General features: G+C 42.8%; 1 protein-coding gene across 6 annotated transcripts in view; it reads right to left on the bottom strand.

Annotated features, from left to right (window-relative positions):
• BPGM (bisphosphoglycerate mutase) overlaps nucleotides 1-24,781 on the bottom strand; it is a 208,864-nt gene that overhangs the window by 87,212 nt on the left and 96,871 nt on the right. For 4 of the 6 annotated variants that reach the window (XM_085652623.1, XM_085652621.1, XM_085652622.1 and 1 more), the window contains one exon: nucleotides 1,507-2,165. In XM_085652623.1, the coding sequence (XP_085508749.1) occupies nucleotides 1,507-2,107 (601 nt within the window). In that variant the 5' untranslated portion in view covers nucleotides 2,108-2,165. Of the gene's footprint in view, nucleotides 1-1,506; nucleotides 2,166-19,788; nucleotides 19,936-24,781 lie in introns of all 6 variants that reach the window. The other 2 variants (XM_085652617.1, XM_085652618.1) reach the window with 1 other exon arrangement.

Genomic DNA, 24,781 nt, shown 5'->3' with positions numbered 1-24,781 from the left:
GCTCTCCCTTTGCTATCTAACCTAACATAAGGACCACTTTAGAGGAGAAAGCCAATGCTAACCACAATTTTGGTTACACCCCACAGCTGCCGTGCTCGTTTCCTTCACCGACAGGTGGTCTTCTATTATCTAAGCAAACAGAAGCGCCAGGGTCGAAGGCGCACAAAATGTTGACCACAAAGTTAACTAGTTACAAAACAAGCAGCAGGTCTTGTTACTCTGCTTTTGTAGCTTACAGTGAGGAAGAGGGACTCCTAAAATATCCGCCCAACAAAACTGTGGTCCGATTTAAACTAGTCTGTCTCATATATGAACGGCAGCTGGACTCCGGCCTTTGTCCAGCACGGAGAGCATGATACTGCCCCATTAGTGGATTTGCAGGCGGCATGGAAAGACTTCCTACATACCTATATTACTTAATTGCAAGCTTGGAAACATTCAGAGGGAAAATGGATTCTGGGGTACAATTAACTGAGCTGATGTATAGCACGTAGAAGGCAGAAATGTAATACAGTAATGTGAGGGCGATCAAAATAGACTTTGCCGAGAGTGTTGTGGGTGAGTGACGCAAATTATGAACTCCAAAGATACTGCGAAAGAAATAAAGCATATGGAAATATAAGAAACATGGAAAAAAAATCTCGCAAACCTGAAAGAGTAGAAATACATGTGAATTAACATGGCAAAAAACATAGGGGCAGAAGGCGGCATGGCTCCTATGACTTTTGAACTCTCACAGATATAGGAATCTTAGGGGACTCTCATAAGGGATCAAAACACAGAAAATAAGCGGGTATCAGTACAGCCTCTTCTGCAATATTTACATTTTATTTTTATTACAAAACTTCCATTTGAGCAGGAGTAGCATTTATTTTTGGGATTCATTATCCTCCAAGAGATCTTAGAGGCAAGCACCTGCTGGTTCAATGCCCACGAGAAGAGCCCTACAAAGTGAACCTCCTCTCATTAATTGGCCATCCTTCAATACTGCCCTGGACCGGTTTTAAATAGTAACACACGGGGATAATATTTCGCATTCTGTTACTAAATCATCGACAAGTTACCTTTGTTTGTATTTTACTTGGGTTAGAATGTGAAACTGTTTAGGTGAATAGATCCGTATAATCTTAGAGTGGATGCCCTCCTGCCACAGCCAGCATAGGAAACAGGACTCAGAACAGAAGTAAAAAATACCAATACACCAAAGGGAACTGCAGTGCTAACCAGAGCTTCCAGCATACTACAAACAAACAAAAATGAGCTTCTATGTCTCATTTCCTCATCACTCACATATCCAAGCACTGCGTCCCATAACGAGATAACCACACCTCAGTGGTCCTTGCGCATTACATGAAAACCTTCCCACATAGGCTCAGAGCAAAGGCAAAACACGTACACCCACACAAAACAGCCTGCTATCGGTGTCAGTAAGTGCTTTGGGGCCCCACACAGAGGTAGCAAGTGGTATAGAAATATTGTTATACAATAAAATAAAAACAAAAATACCTTGCAAATGCTTCAGCAGTGCCCTTGCACTGTTCCCATGAGCAGAAATAAGAATTTGTTTGCCTCTTTTCAGTTCAGGTACCATTTCTTTGTTCCAATATGGTAATAGCCTTTCATGTACATCTTTTAAGCTTTCAGACTTTGGGAGGTCCTCCTTCCGCACATCACAACAACTGTACCGGCGATCTGTGTAGATCTCCTGATAGTAAGGATGGGATTCATCTATAGGGGGAGGAGTAACATCATAACTTCTCCGCCAGATCTTCACTTGTTCCTCGCCATGATTCAATGCCATCTCTGCTCTGTTGAGACCAATTAGTGCTCCATAGTGCCTCTCATTTAGTCTCCAAGAGCTATGTACCGGAATCCATTCTTGCCCCATCTCTTCCATAATCAGCCAGGCAGTCTGAATGGATCGGCTTAAAACTGAGGTAAACACCATATCAAACTCAAAGCCTAAAGACCTCAGATGTTTGCCGCAGGCTCGAGCTTCATCTATGCCTTCCATGCTCAGCCTCTGATCCACCCAGCTACAGAACCGGTTTTCCACCGTCCAGGCACCTTCCCCATGTCGCAGTAAAACCACTTTATAGGTTGCCATTTCGGACGTGGATTTCTGCAGCTCTTCAATGTTCACTGGTCCAGTGAGCAATAATAACCTATCCAAAGAAAAAAATTGAACAGCAAATTTAAAACAGGACCTCATGTTTTTAACATAAGATTATATTTAATGCATTTAGATTCAGAGGAGAAGTCACACAAGGTTTAAATGGGTCATGTACCAAAGAAACATGGGAATGGGTGTACAAACATCACGTAACACGTTGAGGACTATAAAATCCTGTAAAGCTCTTTCGTGTCTGCACATGAATTTTAGAATATCATTTTTTTTTTTTTAAACATTTTTCACACATGTATTTTGTGATTTAGATTACATATTGGCACAGTCTGCATTGAACCTTCCTTTTCATTATTTTTGCAAAGCTGTAAGCAATTTTGCTCATCTAGGTCAATAGAGTGCAGTACTCACACTCTTGTCCTTTGACAGTACACCCTGGAATTAAAAATATTATTTTGGTTCGTTTTTACCACAACATTGAATTGTGACTTTGATCCGATGAGGACTCCCCAAACCCAATTCATCAGGGTTGAAACACTCTGCAGCTAATGGCTCTCAGGGCTTAAATAAAGCTTATTAATACAATATTAACTCCTCTATTAACTGAACGTTAATTGTTACTGGGTAAATTTTCTTCCTGAACATATCTATTTGACTAATTAATACATTCCGAGGGAATACTCTTATTTATAAGTGTGTCCTAGCAGATGATCAAAATAAGAAGCCAGGGTATATTCAAATCAAGTCATATCCAACACAAGCATCCTTGTTTGATGGGAATGAAGAGACATATTAGGAAAAATAAGTCAAACCAAACCCACAGCAACACTTTCTCTCCGATGTGGACACAATTCAACAGCAAAAAGCTTCAACCGTAGTGAAAAAGGCTCGTCAATAAAACAATACCTCTCCAAAAGACTGAAGCAGTTTGTATTAAGTACTTTGAACAGCAGATGCAGAGTGAAATCAATCCAAACGTTCGAGCGTGACCTGAATGTACACATTTGTATAGCTAACTGCAGTCAAGTATGGGGCCACTTCAACTGTCTGATAGAAGATGTATGTGACGACTACACAGAGAACAATAGACTGGAAACTGAAGTACGAGGTGCACTCCAAGAGGGAAGGAGAACAAAGGAGAGGTGTAGGCTAAGTTTTGGCAGAAGAGTACGGCACATAGGGCCTATTAGCATAGCGGGCGGATAGCCACCGCCGGGCCGGCGGTGGCCAGACTCGGCTCGGCGGTGGCGATCCGCCCGCCAAATGACCCATCTTCACCCCCACCATATTAGCATGGCAAGGGGCACCGCGGCGGATGGGCAGACCGTCCGCCGCTTTTCCGTCGGTCGGATTCCCGGCCGGGCGGAAAAGGCCTCCAATATGGTGGCGGTGCCTTGCAGGCACCGCCATCCATATTAGGATGTGCCATTTTCAGGGCCTTTCCATGGCGGAGACTCCACCATGGAAATGCATGCGGAGTTCACCTTGGGGGCCCGTTGCCGGCCCACAGGGGGGTGGGGGACTGCACATTGGCATACACAAGGTGGCAGGCACCGCACGGTGCTTGTCACGTTGTGCACGCCAATCCACAAATGCATATATCTCATTGCGGTGGGTGCTGCTTACAGCACCGCCCGCCGCAAAGCAAAATATGCAGCATGCCACTGCCACCGTGGCGGTGGCATCCTAATTGTCGTGGCAGGACCAGCACACCTCTGGCAGTCGGTCCCGTGTACCGTTACTGTTTGTCCGCCCGCCATCGTAATGGACCCCTTAGTACCTTCTTGAAGGAAAGGTGTGCGAGAGCGAGGCTCAGATATGAAATAAGGACACTGCAGGAGAATGCTCTCTTTTATTTATTTTCTCTTTGCCTTTCAGATCTACAAGTTCAAAAGGTTTGAGAACATGATACAGTTGAAACCTGGGAGGAGATCTGTTTGGTAGAATGAATAATCTAGTTTATGTGGCAGTGTTTTGAACAAGGAGCTTGACGGGAAGGGTATCTAGTGAACAGCTGTGAAGATAGGTGTAATATGGTCATAATTGCGTTAGGTATCAATGATGCGCAGGGCACTATGGAGGACGGCCTTCACGTTTGAGGTATGGGTGGAGCCCAGAAGTCCTCTCAACATAGTGTTGCCCTCATCAATGTTGCAGAGTGAAAGAGCTTACACTACAGAATGGAAGGTGTGGGTTGATTCTTTAATGGAATGGTAGGTAGTATGAGGCCATCAGGGCATTCCAAATTACATGCTCTTTGTATGAAAGGCAAGGATCTTTGTAGAAGCCATGGATATGACCTTTGTGAAGGCAGAGTGGGTTAAGCCAACCAACTGCATATTATCAAGACACTCTTTGATTTGAGTACACTGCTGTTTATGAAGTTGAATTCAGTTTTGGTTGATTTACCTTTAAAATAGCCCACTGACATTCAGAAATGAATATGTTCTAAGCAATGCAAGGCCAATGCACTATAAGGCACAGTGGTGAACCAGCAGAAGATTGATGAAGAATGATATACTGTTCGGCAAGCAAGACCACCAGACGTTCCTTATCCATGTTGAAGTTCATTAGGGCAAGGATGGGGCCTTGGGTTGCTCCATATTTTCCAGGGAGAGGCTGAGATTTGGAAGGGTTGTTGTCTGATTCTAGGATGATGCAAAAACAGGAGTTATGTTTGAGTGATACTCCTGCTAGGGGGAAGAATGTTCAGTTCGATTTGGTAATCAACTCTTTTACAGAGCTCAAACGGTGCAAAGAGGAAAGAAAGCAGGCATCACCTTAGTCTGTGATCTTTAGGGATTAGTTAATAGCCTGGATTGTGGTGGTTTCTATGCTGCAGGAGACAGTGTTATTCTATGTTTATTTGCACAGCTCACTATCACGTGGGAGGGTATCCTGACTAAGCAAGTATGAGTGTAGGGCTACTCAAATAGCCAGGTCTTCAGCTTCTTGTAGAACACAAGGAGTGAGGAGAAAGTTCTCATGTGTAGTGGTAGGTTGGTCCAATCTTTAGGAGTCAATTATGAGGAGGCCCAAAACTAGCTACGTTGCTCTGGCGGTGTCGCTGCGCTCGTTGTAAAAGCGCTCCTCTGGCTGTTCGGTGCAAGGTTTCTACAACTCCCTCGACGAGCCCCCAGTGACGATGTCGACGTAACCGGAGTCAGCCACTCACAGTGCGGCTTCGTAGAGCAGGGAAGTACGACTCTCGATCTGCTTCAGGCCTCCGGGTCGCGGCAAGGCACGTGCCGATGAGCACGTCGGTCTTCTTGATGCGGTAACCGGTGTCAGGCCCGGGTCAGTGCGGCACTCTCCAGCAAGGCAGAGAGTAGCCAGCCCACTTCACAGGCAGATGTTGAGAAGCTTGGTAGAACAGCCCCCGGTCCCTGCAGCACACAGCAGCGCAGGGGGGGACACAGCAGAGTCTTGAGTTCTTGGCAACCTTTCTATCCCTGGGTTGCAAAACAGGAGGCCAGCTCTTCTCAGGCCCTTGGAGATTCGGTTTAAGACACAGCAAAGTCTTGTTTGGTCAAGTGGGTAAGGTCAGCACACAGCAAGACCCCTTCTCCTCCTCAGCTTCAGTTGTACAGCAGAACAGGTCAGCCCTTCGAGCACACAGCAAGGCAATCTTCCTTTAGTTCTTCGGCGGTCCGTCTTTCAGCAGAGGTTCCTCTTGATGGTAGAATCTAAAAATCTGTTGTCAGGGGTCCTTTACTTATACCCCTAAAAGTCTTTGAAGTCTTTGTGCAAGTGGGTCCTGAGCCCGGTCTGATCCAGTACTGGGTGTTGCTGGAGCACTTTGTTTTCCTGGCTTCTACTTTCTTTTCAGAGTGAGGGGCAGAGTCGTCAGCCGCCCAGCAGGAGGTGGAGCCAGCACTGTGGCAGGCAGGCACAGCCCTATTCACTCCCAGGTGCTACCTCCTCCCTCCACTCTCCTTGCAAATGTCACCATTCAGCAGAGGGCTGACTCAGCCAACCTCCCGGGGGATCCCCAGCCCCTGTCACTCTCAAGCCAGACAGTCAATCCACAAGCATGCCCAGGCACACGGAAGGGTCAGACAAGAGAACAGCTACTCTCTAAAAAGTACTATTCTCCAACTCAGGATTTAAAAACAACCTCTCCTAAAAGATGTGTTATTAAATGCTGAGCTCAGGGATATCAAACACTCATGTCTTATCTTGTTCCAATGAGAAGATAGGCGGATAGCCATTGGCACCAGCCTCCCCCATGTTAGCCTATGGAGCAAGATAACCTTGCAGCAGTGAGCACACAAAATGGCCGTTGTTCACTACCAGAACATGTTACCTGCACTAGCACATGCTCTACCTTTTGCATACACTGCACCCTGCCCAGGGGGGTACCTTGGGCCTTCCATAGGGATGACTGACGTGTATAAAAAGGGAAGGGTTAGGCCCGGTCAGTGTGGACACTGGCCAGGAGGACATGGCAGTCCGGGGACTGCAGGCAGGCCTGCGGTGGCAGGCCTGAGACACCGTTTTAGGGCTACACATGTGGGTGGCGCAATCAGCGCTGCAGACCCACTAGTAGCATCTGTCATCACCAGCCCTGGCACACACAGTGCACTTTACTAGGGACTTCATGGTGATACAGATATGCCAATCAGGTATATCCAATCAATATGATATTTTACACAGGGAGCACTTACACTCTGGCACTGATTAGCAGTGGCAGAGTGTCCAAAGCATCTAAACCAGCAAAAACGAAATCCAGCACAGCATCAAAAATCCAGGTAGTAGAGGCAAAAGATAGGGGAAAAACCCACGCCAAGGATGTCAGGTCTAACAGACAGCTCCTGCTTGGCCCGTGCCTATTTGCAGGACCTTTGCTTTACGGACAATTCGTGGCCTCAGGATTGGGGGGTGTGCTCGGTTGGGCCCCGCGGGGACTGATTTTATTTTTACCCCTTTTACGTCCTTGGAGTTCTGTGGGTTGTTTTGGACCTTGAATGCTGAGGGGACGAGGGAGTAACGCGGCTCACTTCCAGAACTTCCTGTAGTTTAGTACCCTATCCATCTCGTTATGGGGAATTCGGGTGGAATCACAGAGTAGCTCCAAGTCCGTGGTTTGTTGTGCTCTCCGCTCCCTCGCATTAGTGTTTGACGTTTTTTTGGGCTCACTGAGTGTTTCCTTTTCACCCCTCGCGTTTGTTTCCTCGAGAAGGTGTCATTTTCGTGAATCTGGATTATTGGATTGTTCCTCCTTCTTGAAGACAACTCAACCAGACTAAAGGGGTAAGATTAATTATATCTGCTACTGTGTGCACCTAATTATGTGTGAGCGAGGAGTTGGAAAGAACGCACCACTCTTAGTTGTTTTCAGCCATTTCCTCCCGGTTTTCTCCTCCTGGTCTTTCCTCCCGGTTTTGGCCTGCTGAATCCCTGCTGAAATTCCACTCTGCTGAGGCTGCTGAGCTGAGCTCTGTTGCACCCCACCCCACCGCTGCCGCACCCCCGCACAAGGTACCTCGGTAGCGTATAGCTTGCTCGAGGTGCACAGCGGGCTCTCCTGCAAACTCCGCAGACTTTGCAGACCCCCAGGCACGGGTTCTGGTGGAACATTCGACCCAGAGCAGGTTGAGGTTGCGGCTGAGCTGAGGGAGATCGGATCAAGGGGGAGCATAGGAGCTGGGGCAGCCAGCACGTGCACAAGGTGAAGGGGGTTGCCATGCCACAGAAAAGCCAGTAAGAGCCCTTGCATCAACCCCTAGCAGTAGCAGACATCAACCTCCTTGGCCGCCCCGACAGCCCAGATCATTGGCTCATATCTGGGTGAGCCTCTATGAGAGGGCCGCTGCAGGCTTCCGGTTAGCGGGTGCTTGGCTTGGGAGATACAGCGATCATAGGGAGAGCGGCCCAAGGCACATTTGCAGTGAGGGGTCTGACTGACTGATTAACTGTGGGCTGCAACTTGGTTTTGGGAGCCTAAATCGCACCTTGCACTTAGCACTTTGGGAGGAGAAGGCGGAGGACTGCAGCGCAAAGTGTGCCTCGCGGCAGGAGCCGTGCACACCGTTTCATCGTGCCAGCAGGCGCATAAAACCAAGACCAGCTCCGGAAGCGCCTGGGCCTGTCCGAGCCGGTTAGAGGCAGGGCTAGGTCCCCCCTCTAAGAACTGGACATTGGGCATATTGTTATTTATTTTACATTGTTTATATATATCATTGTATTTTTTCTTGGAGTGCTAGGTAGTGCTGAAACATGAGTACCCGGAAAAACCGAGGTGTCGCAGGGACCCTAGATGCCTTTCTTTTGAGGGCCGAATCTGCCCTCATCCACGAAATACAACTGACCGAGCGCAGGTTGTCTTTGGAACAGGTTATTCCAATGAGTAGTCTCGCAAGGACACCGGCATTAAGTAAACCAGTGTTGGCGACTAACAAAGAGCCCGCGAGTTTGACGGATATTTCAATACAAGGCACAAACCAACAGGGAATAGATACAGTACCATTATTAACCCCTGATTCTGAAGTTGCCCCTGTTGAGCCTAAAGTTACCACGAGAGGGCACAGGGCTAATAAAAGACTAAAACCTACTGTAGGACCCCCACCAAACAAAAGGAAAGGTAAAAATTCCCCCAAACAGAGCAAATTGGCACCACCTTTGAATGGGAGAAGGGGGAAATCTGCTATTGAGATGGAGGATCCCAACAGGGGACCTCCAATATCCCCCAACATAGAACGAGGTGGACAATTATTTAAATAGCATGTCAGATGGGAACTTTTGGGGGAAGCTTGAGCTTATGATGACATCGCTCCTGGAACCTATTATGTCGAAGGTTACCAATATGAATCTAGATTGGCTAAGATGGAGGAATCAATGAGGAGTAAAAACCCATCCACTCACGTAAATGTTACATCTAGAGATTGCCCTCCACCTGGTAGGGGTGTAAGTTTTACTTCTGACCCACCACAAACCTTTCTCACTTCAAAACAAACCTACAATAATGATAGCTGCAACAATGCTAATCACAATAAAAATTCAGAGCACAAGGGACAATGTCCCCCTCGAGGTAGTTCTAGTGCCACTGTCTCAAACACATTTGAAGGAACCGTGACTATGAATGAGACCTTGGGGACACGGGATGACACTGGGTCTGTAGAGAGGGGTAACATTCCTCCGATAAGACGGGATATTTCTCACTATTCATCTCAAAATCTAAATCTACCGCCGGAGGCTACCCCGTATACAGTGGTCCTGGCAAATGTACCTTTCTGTCCACACATTGACTCGGAGCACTGGTCTGCTTGAAAGAATAAGTCCTTACACTTTTTGACCAAAAGGACTGGCCTGAATAGTCTTCTTTTTTCAGACTTTAAAATGGTCCGCAGAATCAGATGGGTGGGTCCTACCCCTAAATCATTCAGCGGAGATTGCATTGTTCTAACTTTTAGGTCACCCCAAACAGTTCACACTATCCTGGAAAGGGGAAATAATGGATTTATTGACCCCAACGACATTAATAGATTACCGCTGGGATATTTTAATCGGCCAAGTAACCTATTGCTTCGTCACGTTTCCATGTTGGCAGGCGATAAATGCAGAGGCTTAAGGCAATTTAGTTATCCTGTTCCAACATACAATCACTTTGATGTTTTTAACCCTCTGGAAGATCCCGATTGACTAGATCTTGGAAATCTTTGTTCCCCACTCATACATGGAAAGGGGAATGATCCCCAAATGCTAGTGGGGGACAATGACTTCCTCATGTCCATACACAGTCGACAACATAGTAAAGCCTAGTCGACTGACTAATTTGCTTCCTGAGACACAGGCTGAGTGTGCAGTTTACTTGTATATCTCCTCAAAAATCTCTCCCATAAGTACAGTTCCAACCAATGATTTTCTCTTAAATAAAGAAATTAAGGCACTAGGATCACCGACCCTTGCACAAGAACCCCAGGTCGACTCTGCATGCAATCATAACATCTCCCCAACACCCAGATTCCCACCAAAAGAACTAAGTAGCACGTCCACTTATCCTGAAAATTCTATTCAGGGCGGAAAATCCTCAAATTGTAACATTGTTTCATGGAACATTGCTGGGATTAGTTCTAACTTGAGTAATCAACAATGGTGGGACTTCGTCATGCAGTTTGAGATTTTGTTACTTCAGGAAACTTGGGCTAAGGAAGCGATACATGTGAATGGGTTTAGGACCTACCACACTCCAGCAGTCAGTGTCCATAGTGGTCGGGCGAAGGGAGGTTTATGTACTTATATCGCAAGCACTCTAAATGTAGAGAATGCCAGGATGCTCGCCAGCGAGGATTACTTTCAATTGATTAAATTAGACATAGACCCTACACGTTCAATAGTTCTGGCCAACCTTTATAATAATATCCCGCCAGGACAAACTGGCATAGTTATATCCAACATCTCGAAATCCCTGAATTCATTGGGTAGTGGCAGGACAAACGATATTATGTTAATACTAGCAGGAGATTTTAATTTCACCCTATGCCAGAATGCAGGAGAGAAGTCGTGTGAAGTCTCAAGAGAAGATGAAGTTTGTTTGTCACATTTTAGCCGTAATGTCCTGGGGGAACAATTCAATGAACTCATTTTTAGCCAAAACCTGGGATTTGTACATGAGCTATGTCCATCTCCGGCCCCTTTGTCTTGCACTTTTAATGGGAGAGGATATTGCTCTATAATTGATTATGTTTTTATATCATGTACCCATGCACACAGTCTTCTTTCTTTCCATGTCTCTGATAATCCACTTCCCTCTTTGTTGGACTATTTTATTACCTGCAAGGAATCTACCAAGACCCCACAATATTAATGATCAGCTGTTAGAAAATATAGCAATTGGCAGCAATAATGGTTACTCGATTCGTTGGGCTCTGGTAGACCAGGTAAAACTGGTCCGCAACGTGGTAAAGAATTGTAAATCTGATATAGATTTGTGCTTGAGCGAAGAGCTGCCCCTGACCAGATTTTAGCCTCATTTATGGTCATATCTACAGCAATAAGTAACTCCCTTATCAGGCAGAAAAAGAACATCGGATCATTACAGGGCTGGTTTGATACTAACTGTTCTCGAGCGCATTCCCAGCTAAAGAAGGAGCTACAGAAAACTCCTAGAAACCAGATTGCCACCAGGTTGGCCAGAGGAGTCTACAAACAAGCACTAAGGGACAGAAAGTCAAAAATGAAGCAGGAGGCTTGGGAGGCCCTATATTTGGTCTCAGTAACGAATGACAGTGAGGCATTCTGGAAGGCAATTAGGGCTCCTTTTTTAGCTGGTGATGGCGGCCCATCGCTTGAGATAGCGATCCCAGAGGAACAGTGGATTAACCATTTTTCCCAAGTATAGAATGGCAAAGGCCCTGCTCTTACGATCGATATGCATGCCCGGGAGACACTGCGGGAAAATATTTTTTTGCAACATAAGGAGTTATGGTTCACCCTAGAGGAGGTGGAGAGGGCCCTTCTCGCAAGCAAAGGAGGAAAGGCCCCGGGCCCTGACGGGGTCCCCATTGATATATTTAAATCAAACGTTCCCACGTGGGGGTCCCTGCTGGTGCAAGTACTTAATGCAAGTTGCAGCACAAATTTTTTATCTACTTGGGTACTCTCAAACATTGTGCCAATTTTTAAAAAGGGGAATGGACAGGATCCAGGATGCTACAGACCAATTTCCCTGCTAGATTCCATAACAAAAGTAGTAGGTAGAGTTCTACTTGAGTGTCTTCAGGCTGGGCCGAGGAGAACTCCATCATGTCAGACTTGCAATATGGATTCCGGCCCGGCCTGGGGACCGTAGAGCAGGGTTTAAATCTCTCTGTTGGTGGGGAAATATACCAGGGCAAGGAATGGGCACCTGTTTTTAGCATTCATGGATCTCACAGCCACTTTTGACTGTGTGGTCCACGCTAAATTGTGGTCAATTTTAGAAGTCATGGGAGTCGATTTAAACATTATTTACTTTCTTAAACGTTTTTATTGTGACGCTAAGGCCTCTGTGCGTTATGGCACAATGGGTGAATGCTCAGAAGCCTTCCCGATCAGGAGCAGAGTCAGACAGGGATGTGTCTTGGCTCCGTTCCTTTTTAATCTGTATATAAACGGGTTGGGGGAGGTGCTCCTGAATGACAATCAGGACTTCCCTACAGTAGCGGGCCGTCCGATTCCAGTGCTTTTCTACGCGGATGATGCGGTGCTGATGTCCCCTACTCAAGTTGGCCTTCAGCGAGTCTTAAACAGCTTCTCCCATTTTATGAATCAGCTAGGCCTAAGGGTGAACACAACTAAAACCTTTATTATGCGTTGTGGTAAAAGGATCAAGAAACAAAAGGATATGTTTATTGGAGGCCAAAAAATCGGGGTCACTACAAAATTTTCGTACCTTGGTATTCTTTTTGCCTCTAATACATGGGTACAAGCAGTCTCCGCTAAAAAATGGGCACTTGTACGCACCACTTCTGCTCTAATTGCCTTCTCAAGAAAACTGATCAAAAGACCACCGGTGGAACTTTTAAAGATCTACTAGGCTAAATGTGTCTCCGTGGCAATTTATGGGAGTGGAGTCTGTGGATCTGTTGACCCTTTACCAATTCAAAGAGTAGAAAACTCGTTTTTAAAATATATTTTATCCGTACCAAATAGTTGTGCCACAAGTGTTTGTCATGCTGAAGCCAGTCATTTATTTCTGACCTAATCAAGATTGAACCTGTGCTCTTGTGGCACAGATTGGGGCTTAAAGAAGAGGCCAAATTGAATAGAGACTTCCTCTCAGACATTATGAAATTGGAGGGAGCAATGAGGATACCATGGCTCAAATATGTTTTTAACTTTTTAAACGACCTCGGACACCTAGAATTTTTTACTAATCCTAGTACCCTCGGCACAACATCAAGGAAAGAACTAAAAAAAGAGGGTTTCTGTTAGAGTCTGCCAGAATGACTACAGAGATTCTAAAACCAACAGTCTTGCACAACCAGATGGTTTTAAGTACTTTTAATATTCAAACTTATTTACTTATTGTTCAAAGCGCTTATGAAAGGTTTTTGCTGACCCGTTTTAGGATGGGAACTTTTCACCGCCTTGTTACATTTCCCACAATGAACGAGTGGTCTCAAAATCTTTCACCTTGCCCTTGTGATAACATTTCATTACAGACCACGATTCATGTTATTCTTTTCTGTAAATATTATTCTGTATTACAGACCACATATTTAAAACCTATTTTTAAACAGCTTGGATTACGTCAATGCCGACCTGCCTTCTTGGCCTTGCAATTACTTGACAATGAGTACAGAATTTATAGTGTCACTATTTTCTTGAAAAAAGCTCTGTTTTATAGGAAACAATTGTTCAATATTTGATTAATTCTTATCAAAAGCTCCTTAAGTTTAATACTATTTTATTTACAAAATGTTTTTAATGTACAAGTGTAAAGACTTTTTGTTTTCTTTTTATTGTGCTTTTATGATGGTTTTTGCTCAAACATTCGAATAAAGCTTTCTTGATTGATTAACTGATGCAGTTATGGTTGCACTTGTGTCTTAAGTAGTTGAAGAGCTCGGACAGCATTAGTTTATAACCTTAGACAGTGGAAAATGGTTGCTTATAGCAACCTTTACTGCAAACAAACCAACTCAGCTCCTAACTACCCCTTGCCACCCACCCATGTAAGTGCTTTGCTTTTATCATCTCCACTAGTACATCGGTCCATCCAAGACATCTCCTGTCTGAGTGGATGGAGCAACTGACAATCATCCCCTCAAACTAGCCCATGCTCTCTGTTGGGCCGATGGTGTATTTTGCCAGAACCAACAGGAATAAGACGCTTTAGCAGATACTGGAGCTGTGCCTTCCTGAACTACAGGAAATACCACATCCCAGAACAGTAGGAGCATAAATTATTGCTGTACACTGTCAGACAGAGAATCACTATCCAAGGTAGTTGAAGTGTTCAGGAGGCAGTGAAGCACTGGATGATAATGTAAAGACAAAGAGGTACTCAGCAACAGCGAACTCCAAGTGCTGTAATTATCCATGCAGCATTCCCACTACCATGATGTATGGGTGATGTAGCACGTATGTAGGTATCCTGTACCTGAGTCAGTTACCCACCTGGATCAGGCAACTGACTGTCAAGGAAATTGCAGTGTCTCCAGCTTCAATGGCTCTGCTTGTCAGACATGGCAACTCTATGATGGGCAGGCAGTGATGACAGAAACCGACACCTTTGCCTCTGGTTCCTCACCACTTACTGATGCAGACTCACAAATAGAGAGACAAACTGCTGTCAATCAATCATTGAACCTCCGATTACTGAATGGTTGTCATTTGGACTAATCCAAAATATGATAGACACTTCAAATGACCAATGGTTGAAGTGGGTGTTACCAAAGCACATCATGTTTTTATTTTACATTGTATTTTTTATAACTAACATGTAGCAAAATTGCTAAAGCTACCTATAAGGCAGACCTAAAAATACTGTTCAATTTCGTATACAGTGGTCTGACGCATGAACATTTTTTGTGATGTAGAAATGTGCAATCCTTCAATATTCATGTTTTTTCTATGTGCAGCAGCAATTTCAGTAGTTTGAATGTAAATTATCTGTGGTTAGGTGTTCTATGTTTAGATCTCGAGTAAAGACAACTTTTTGAACATCAGGATTTGGCTTGGCTGTTCAAGTACATCTTGTGACTCACACGTTTAAATTCTAAGGAAGCATACTAATAATCGGAGGCAAAAGATGGCCCAAAGGAAAGTAACGATCTAAGCAAAAAAGGGGTGGGAGAAATTAACTGGGACGTGACCTCAGTGGCAATCAAGAGCAGTGAAAAGAGGAACCCATGGTCCCAGTCTTACGGAGCTTCTGGTGGAAGTACACTTAGAATGGAGTAGTAGGAATGCCAGGACATTGAAAAGAACCGGTCAGGTAGGCACAAGGACCATCATGCACATGCAATATGAAAGATGTCCCAGGGATGATGGCGTAAGAGGGAGATTAGCAAGACCTAATTTGGCCAATGGTGAATGACCCTGAATATACAAAAGCCACCCAATCACAATCAAAAGCATGCAACCAGCAACAGAATAATAAATGGACAAAAGTTAACATTCCGGAGTATTCTTAGGGCCCGATGGTGCTCTGCTGCATTCAAGATTAAAAAAAAAAAAAAACTCCACAATTGAACTACCTACAAGTGAACCGGTCTGACCACACTCGATTTGTTATCCAAATATAGGCTTGAGGTCCCTATTATACCTCACATGTGGGAGTGGGGCATAGCATAGAAAAAAGTCTGAAATGTCGGGGAGCTAGGTTAACGACCCCAAAGAAAGCGCAGAGTCTCTTTGGGAAAGACCTCAGTACACCCTTGCCAGCACACTTGAAACTATTTAAAGCCTAACAATCAAAAAGATGTTAAGGCGACATCAACAACATATCAGTAGCCAAGTCTGGGGAAAAAAACCGAACTTTGATCACAGTGTAGAGTGCAGGATACAACAAATATATGGAATTACAATAGAAAACAAATAATTGTTGGAGTTAAAGCTATTCCACATACAACCATCCTCACATCTAGGCTACATCTGAATCCTTAAGTATTCCTAGAAGAACTTATTTAAGAAGGTTAAAATAGAACTTCCAAATAAATGTGGAACCCCGATAAATATTTTGAGAGATTTGAAGAAGGAATTCTAAGAATATGGCCACGAAGCTGAAATGGATTGATGCTTGCTCATTTTTTGACTCAGTGAGGACAATCAGAAACTCTTCTATTGTAAGCCTTTTCATGCGGAGAGATACTGATCAAATAAGCGTTTTTGCTTAAACAAAAAGAAGAATTTATGTTTCGAAAATGGGGCCTCCAATAATTTAGTTAAAGATGTAATAGTCCATGACAATTGTCTGACAACATTATTTTGTGTAAAAAACACAGACTTATAATTTACTAATATACTTTCTAGAAAGAGTGGGTGTCAACGTATAGAAAACCAGACCTACAATATAATAACCCTTAAATAAACAATGGGAATGCCAGCTTTGATATTATCAGTTACTCAAAATTATCTCAGACACCATTTCCTGGTTCTGGACTTTCCTCGAAAAGCCTATTGTTTTTGTGGGAGTTGTATAACTTGTTCACTTCAATTAAGACACCTAGGTTTACAGACGTGGAGAGAGTGCACAGAGAACAGAAAGACTGGAACATAATGACATGACATTAGTTAAGCAGTACATGGTTTACACTTCACAGATCCCATTTATGTAGTTAGTAAAAAATAAAACATTGACATGATAATATTAAACAAATTGACACAGGTATACAACTTAGCCCATGTGTGTTTGAATGTCAACAAGTGTATTTGGTTAAGACACAGTAGGCCTTCAGAGAAAAAACATGCAGATATGCAAATTTGACATTGGTATACAACTTAGTCCACGTGTGTTTGAATGTCAACAAATGTATATGTTTAAGACACAGTAGTCCTTCAATACAGAAAACATGCAGATCTGCTGAGTATTTTTATAATCGACTAATAAATGAATCTAGTGTCAGACAGCAATAATCCTTACTTCTGTATGGTCCTACAAGGAAGAGGCATGATAATGAGTGCAACCTTTCTAAATGACAGTTCCAGTGGAATATGGACTACCTATGAAGCTAGGGAACGTTTCTCTGGGAGTTGCCCATGTGTTAAAACGTATTCCTAATTTGGTATGCTAAACCCCATGAGAAAATTAATTCACTTTTGCATGTTTAATTTTTTATCTGGTCTGGTGACATCCATAGAAAGCAACAAAATGTTTGCGTTTAAATTTACCCATTGTTGCAGGATGTACATAATGGAGGAAGTACCCAACTAACATGTGCCAGTGATTTAGTTGGAACTTACATAAAAGCTGATTTTACATAGAATGTGATGTTGAATAATGTATTCTATGAGGTGCAAGAAAAAATATTGGAATAAAAATACATAGATCATTAATTTGTGCCAGAGATCTGCTCTGCATACTACAATGTATCTGAAACAAAAGTTACAAATCTTGATCAAGCATCAGTTATCCCAACTCACTCATCACATTTCATTCAGTCCACCTACTCTCTTCTTCCCTTAGTTTCAATAACTCTAGTAGGCAGTATTAAGGAATTTTCTTAGGGAGAAAAGTGGAAATGCCTAAATTGTATGCTGGGACTTTAATATCTAAATTGAATTAGGTCCGAAGCCGAGATATAAATGAATGGAGAAATAGTACCCCAGCGTGAGTCTCGTGTAGCAAATCAAAATGCTTTCACAGTTCATTCATTAGTACTTGTGAGTTTTTGCTAAAAAATGTACTAGTCAGTTTATTAAATCTTGCCTTTGAGCAATCCAACAACATTCAAATAGATGATCGTTTAGCGCAGTTCAAAAGCTTATTTGAATGAACTGGACTGTTTAAGTAGCAGAAAAAGTAGCCAAACCAGGTTTCAAATCAACTAATAGTTTGTAACCATATTCTTGAGGCGCACATGCATTTCGAACCTGAATTGGTCCGTGTCAGAAGGATTTTCACTCAGAAAAATAGAAATGAACATTCATTGGATTATCTAATAAACTAAATAATACATACAAGCATCAGACCATACATTAAATATAAAATGAGGGACAAGAACATCCCAAAAAGTGACATACAACTCAATAGAAAGTGAATTTTAAACATTTGTATCAACTTATGAAGGTGGTCCTATATTAATTAAAAGTTTGAAGATATACACATAAGTGTCTTCCAGATGATATGATGATCGCTCAAATGTCATTTGAAGATATCTGTACCCCAAATTCTTAGTATATGTGCAACAGTTACCAGGAGGACTGATTGAGACAAATAGAATGACAAACATTAAAAACAAGCATTGGCATAGCCAATAGGTCTCGTCTTTGGGACCTTATAAGTATTTAATTATGCAGCACAATATCCTTGGTGCAACATTAACTGTTGTATGACTAAACACTTGTACTGTTCCAAAGGCGAGACCTATAGGCTATGCCAATGCTTGTTATAAATAGTGGCCAGACAGGAAGCAGCACAATTTAGATTAAATGCTCTGAATGCGAGTGGCCTGGTAGGACAGGCTTGGGAGCTGCAGAACACTATAAATCAAAATGAAAACAAAACGACTGGCCCATCAACACTGTAGAACAATCCTTTTGAGGAGGTTTAAACACAAGATTAGGAAAAAGGCAGCTCCTCCTACAGAAATACAACCAATGGCAGAAATGGGCTACCCACTGCCCAATGCAGTGTACGGTTATGGGGAAGAGAGAATGTGAATGATACTCGGGCAGAAGAGGGAATTACTCAAAGCCTGCATAAAATATATAAGTTTGTTTTCATGTTTCAAGGGCCTAGCACACATGTACACCTGCAGGCCCTCATAAGGGGGCTTAGAAAAGGATAATTACAGCAATTCTTTAATCTCCAAGTGACCATCACCACATTCCGTGCTTCAGACCTATTATTTTTATCACTAGGTTGCCACCATACTCTACAACTGTCACTATAAAGTCATAAAATTATAAATTTCCACAACATTAGAGCAAGCAAAAGAATATACAACCCCCTCTAAAACAACGTAACATTGAATCACAAAGCCCAAATCTACCCGCAATGTTTGCCATGGGTTAACCAACACCAAATGCTGACATGCCCACTTATGGGTGGCACACTGTAAGAATGACAATGGTGCCATACAAGTACTGGCGGTGCCATACTGGGGGTGGCCATTCAACACTTGACTGTTTGAGCAGGGTGTTTAAGGCAATGTTCCTGGTAGGGCTGCCGACTCACAGCTGATCCCCTTTCGGTCCTTGCTTGGCATGCCGCTGCAATGTCATTCCAGCCTTGTGCTACTGCTGTAGGTGCCACAATGTGGGCTATACCACGCTGGGGGGTTTAAAAGACCGTAGTTGACAGGGGGGGTATGAGTCTTTGCATAATGTGATTCCTTATCAGGGAGTCTGAGAAGTGTTAACGAATATGAATTTTTACACTCCCTACTAGGAAGTGGTTTTCAATGTGAGTTTATCCAAGATGGCCGACACCATAGACCATGACATTTTCTCTTTCCAAGACGGCTCTTTTTATAACAGGATACCTCAATAGGAATCAGAAAGGTCCCCACTTATGACGTGAAATAGTACAAATAAAAAAAATACCACAAAATTCCAGAATGGATATTGGTAAACAATTTGCTCTTGGGCTACCAAACAAGCAGTGTAATAGTTAACAGAGTGTGTCATCGTCCATTAACCGTCAGCTAACACCACCACCTTTAGAAGTACCCGAGCTGTGCAGTGCACAACAGCAGGTAACCAAGGGGCAGGGGAGTACTTAAAAGAGAGAGAGACGTTCTCTTAGGAGGAGACCGCGGGATGCGGTTTCAAGATGTGAGACAGTTTTACACAAGGCAGCTGCTGAAGGCGTGTTCTTAAGCTGCCAGTGCTCAATGTCACATTGTAATTTAACAATCTACGCACGCACCTTGCCGCAGCCAGATGGGGAATTCAATTAAAGGAAACCATAACCGTGTTTTACAACACTCCGCTTTTTAAAAAAAGCCCTGACCCAATTTCATTTTCTAAGTGGCGGCTGTGGTGATGGGAGGGGGGTGAACCCCTGTGCTCACCTTGGTAATCTTTCGTCTTTGTGAAACCTTTGTATTGTCAGGTAGAAAAGCAGTATACTGCCAGTGAAAAACGGCGGGTAGTTGAACAGATTCAGGGCGAAGAAAAGCATGCTCAGCTTCAACGGAAGCCCCTAGATTGGTAACAATCTGCAAGAATAAAAGGGCAAAAAATAAATTTGTGAAAAATATCCATTTTTAGAGTGCACGAAAGCCTAAACTTTCACCATCAACCAGAGTTCAACATCTTTCATTCACTAAATGACTCAAAACCAATGGAAGCACACTGACGACTGTATAAAAAGCAACATGTTTACCTTGCATGTTATCAAGTTGTACGTGAAATGAGACAAAATTATTTTAGTTGTGGCGACGTTTTTCCATACTGACAAACTGTACATCGCGTTTACCATTATTAAAACTGTTCACTGACAAAAGCACATTCCGGAGCTGAAGGAGAAAGCACGCTGCTGCCTGAGACTTGCGTAACTGCGTTGCTTGAACTCAAGAGCTGAAATGGCTTTTCCGTTGACGGGAAACAGAATGAAAGACGGTAATAAAGGCAGCTGTAAAAGTAACGGCCGCCTGGCAGTGAAAGCGAAAGTAATCGCGATCACAGCGAAAGTGATCGCGAGGACGGGACGCGCTGTGTGTCAAGCACGCGAGTGGTGCGTTCGCAGCAGTGATTGGCGGCTGCGCGCGTGCACGCTCGCGTGAACGCAAGCGCTAGGCCAGAGAGGTCTGGTAAGGAGCACTTTGGAAACCCGTATACTAAATGTCGTGCAACAGCGCATGCGCTGTTCTAGGCTCGACCTAAAAATGTAAAGATGTAAAGAGCCAAGTAAATGTACACGCATTAAAAAGTAAAAACTACACTGGTTGCACATTGTAACTAGAAATTCAGAGATCTAAAACAGAGAATTACCAAGACGAGGTTCACCTAGCAGCTGCATATGGAAGTAATACAACAAGGTCTGTAATCTTAGATTTAAATTGGAAAAATGATCACTGCATGTGTGTATAAATGATCAATCTGATTTTGCGAATGCAAAGCAGTCTGTATACACTATTCGGCGGTGCACAATCAACGCAGGCTCTTTACATATATCAATACCCCATGCCGAGAACATGGAGGCTGCAGAGTAGGCTTTCCTCCAAATTGGTGCGATTGGTGTCAACAAATAGGCCGATTAAGAGCCTGGGGGTCCATGTGCAGCCAGACTCGTGGGGGCACACGGCGGCGGTCTTCAGACCACACTATTATGATTAGGGCAGTCAGATCGCCACCGCCCCGCTGCAGCCGCCAGGGAACCATCAGGAGGCATCAATATGCTAGGCGGGACCGCCGCAGTCCCGTCAAGCATATTAGGAGTTACCACTCCACCATGGTTTTCATGGCAGTTCCTCATCCAAGAAAACCATGGCGAAGATCTAACAAGGGCATGGCCCCCTTGTGCCTCTGCACCCTGGGGCACATGCAGGGGGGCTCAACATGTTCCCCCTGTGTATATGCCCCCTAGTTCTTGCACTGCGTGGACTTTTCAGTCTATGCTATGCAGGAACGGTCTTTGGCATTCCCATTGCTGCTAAACTTTGTACTGTATTGCAATTATTTCCGATGACAAAATGATTTTTTCCTTGCAGAAAACCGGTACATCAATGAGATTCTCTGGGGCTCCCAGCTACACAAACATTTTTTGGGCATAACTTGAATATAAGTATACATACAACAACCATCAATGGAGAAAACGTTGAACATATTTCAGGGATATAGGTGACATTTTTGTGATGTGGAATTCCATGTTGAAAAGCCTGGAAGGCAACATAACCGACTTGAATACTGAAAATCATCATGTTAAGTTCCACCACATCGACAAAACTCACACTGACATAGGACTACCACTCACATCTTAACTTCTGCTATGAAAATGTCCATTTTTGTTGATCAATTTCAGTAAAAAAACTAAATCTGCTTGGCCAGTAAGCTGGTAAGAACAGGCTTTTCAAACTTGGGAGAGAAGCTGTATCACCTTTGGGTGAAATGTAAGAAGAAATAAGTCTCACAATTGAGAATAGGAAGTTACTCAATGGTGAAATTGGGTCAAAAGAAGAGGGTACACAAGGGATTATAGATAAATGCAATGGATCTTATGTGCATTTTTCTACAATCAACCAATTTAAATCAAATATTCAGAGTAATTAAATATTTCTATACTGCCATTAGTGCAAGAGGTTGCATTTGCTTAAAAAAACAACAACAAAAAACTACAGCCCTAAATGCATTTAGCCAACCGCAAATTCCATGGTACAGTTGGCATTTGTTCGCAAAATTGTGAAATATACAAGACATTTCAAGAAATATTCGCCCATCTTTTGCTAAAATAAGCCCCCAGGATCAACAATGCACTTTAAGGTTGGCAGAAAAAGATAATCCATCTGTACATTTTTCCTTTTAACTGTGATTGAAAATTGTAGTTTTACACCAAAGGATTGAAAGGTTTTATTAGAGAACTGAAGGATTAATCAGTAAAGACAAAAACATTTATTTGTGGTAGGTATTTCAAAAATTATAAAAGTGATGATGGCTTCTGTAAATCTTGCACATTTATTAATAACAAACTACTAACAGTAGTAGAAGACAAGAAAACGTTTGAAGTGCTATGCTAAAAATACTTTGTGGCTGCCCTGGGGGCAGCGCATTCAATATAATATGGCGCACTCTTCTTGTTTGCGCAGCGCGCCGTATTTCATAATATGTCCGCAGGTGTTCTGTTCTCTTAAAAAGTGAATGAGCAAAAAAGGGGCTTTTAAATCTTGTTTTTAGTTTGTCACATTTGCTCTGCGTTCAGAGACAGAGGTTATAGGTCAGCTCATGTCTTACAATTTGCAGCCAGAAAAAGAAACGTAAACACAACCTCCAGGATAAAATAAGCAGAAAAGTTGGGGGGTTTTGTAAAGTGAATGGTCTGACAGCGGCGCTGTGCAAAGTGTGTAAAATTAAAGGTTGTAGGATGTCTGAGGTTTTTTTCTAACACATTTAAAAAAAGCTTGTACATAACAGAACAAACATTTCAAAATTTATTTTAGTAGTTATGAAAGCACTTTTAAAATATTGTGTGTGATGAAAAGTTTTTAAAACAATGGAAAAAAAAAAAATCAGAACACTTTACTCGGTGATGTGCAAACAATTTTTTTGGCTGAAACCAAATTTCCACAGACCGTTTGTGATATATAGTTTTATTATTAAAACTGCATGTTAGTGGAAAAGTTTGATAATTTCAATGGAAATGTGCTGTTTGTAAATGACAGTGCGCTACAAAATCATGATTTAAAAGTTAGTTTTTAAACATGAACTGAGAAACATTCCTGCCCCGCCCTGATGACAATGCTATTAGTTAACTATGGCAAATAGGGTTATGTATACCCTTTATGTCAGCTAGATTCTTATTATACAAGGAGCATACATTAAGTCTATTAAATCAAACAAAATAGTTAGTTGTACAGCAGAAAGACTGACCTTGCATATTTGAAGGTGCTCTCATATGTGAGAATGAAGAAAAAGGCAGCTCTATAAAATATAATATTTGCTACGATCACACAATTTGAGACTAAATTACAGGTCAAGTGCAATACAGTTAGGTCGAGTAGATTATTCAAGTCACTAGACCTGCAGGTCAAGTAATAATTTTACGACTTCTCAAGGCCGGTACTGCCTCATAAAATGGAGTGGGATTAGTAAAAAAATCCTTTGTAAGTAAAATATTCTAGGTAATGTTTGCTAATGTGCATTTCTAGCCATTTTAATTGCTATTTAATATTGTATATTTATATTTCGTACCTATTTCGATTTTTTAGGGTTTATATGATTTCTAGAAAATGTCTTTAATGTAATTGTTATATATGTTTTTATATTTGTTTTTGCAAGTAACATCTTTGGAAGATATGATGTTTATTAGTTCTATGTTTATTTCTTTATATTAAAGTGTTAAACATATGTTCTATATTTAATAACTTCAGTTTTGCTATTTTAATTTTAATGTATTTGAAGATTTACTGGAGACACACACACACACACACACACACATATATATATTTATTTTCATAATTAATAAATTACCTATTGGCGGCCACCAGTAGGTAGTTCTAGGTAGGACCTAGTTTCCATAGAAAAAGCGTTTTTGGACTGGTCTATCTTTGGTGCTATTTGGCATCTAGGTATGAGATACCAGGTGAATATTGACGATCACGTGCAGAGATCCGATTAGCTGCCAACACTACAACCAGGAAGTGTTGGCAGCCATTTTGGGACTCTGCCTCAGCCTAGTCCCTAAAGAATTTTTTTTTTAAAATATAAAGGAAAGGGGTAAGAGTAGGACCCACAAACCCCGCCAGGGTCAAAAAGCATATTTGTTTGTTTTACGAAAAAAAATTGCAGTGAATTCACAAATATTCAGGAATTTGCAGCAACAATAAAAAAATGCGTGGTCTGTTGCGCTTCTTTAAAACTTAGCATCCAGGTGGGCCAGGTCACAGAGGCATATTTAAATATAAATAATGGGGAGGGTGACGCATGCAGCCACCCTCCCCAACGCCAGTTTGTGCCCCAGGGACTGCCACCTCTTTGGGGCAGGCAGATTCAACTTTTAATTGGAGGGGAGCCGTGCGGCCCTCCTTCTATGAAATGAAAATTGTTTTTTGTAGAGCGCATATTTGCCGTGGCGTCTTAGCGCTTACGGCCATTAAATTAAAACAGAGAGAAACTTAAGATATTGCGGGGATACATGTGAATAACCAAGTTTTTAGTCCTTTTCTAAACTGTAGTAAATCACTTTGCATTCTAAGATGCAGAGGCATAGTATTCCAAAACTTAGGGGCCAGATGTCGGAAACTTCTGCCACCCCACTTCAGTGTCCTTACTTTTGGAACCACAAGCAGGTGGGCTGACGCAGAGCGCAGACTTCGCAGTGGGGTGTACCGCTTGCAGTATTGACCTATC

The sequence above is a fragment of the Triturus cristatus genome, chromosome 4_1 (genome assembly GCF_964204655.1).
Source record: "Triturus cristatus chromosome 4_1, aTriCri1.1, whole genome shotgun sequence".
Taxonomy (NCBI): domain Eukaryota; kingdom Metazoa; phylum Chordata; class Amphibia; order Caudata; family Salamandridae; genus Triturus; species Triturus cristatus.
This window is presented reverse-complemented; position numbering and strand designations above follow the sequence as displayed.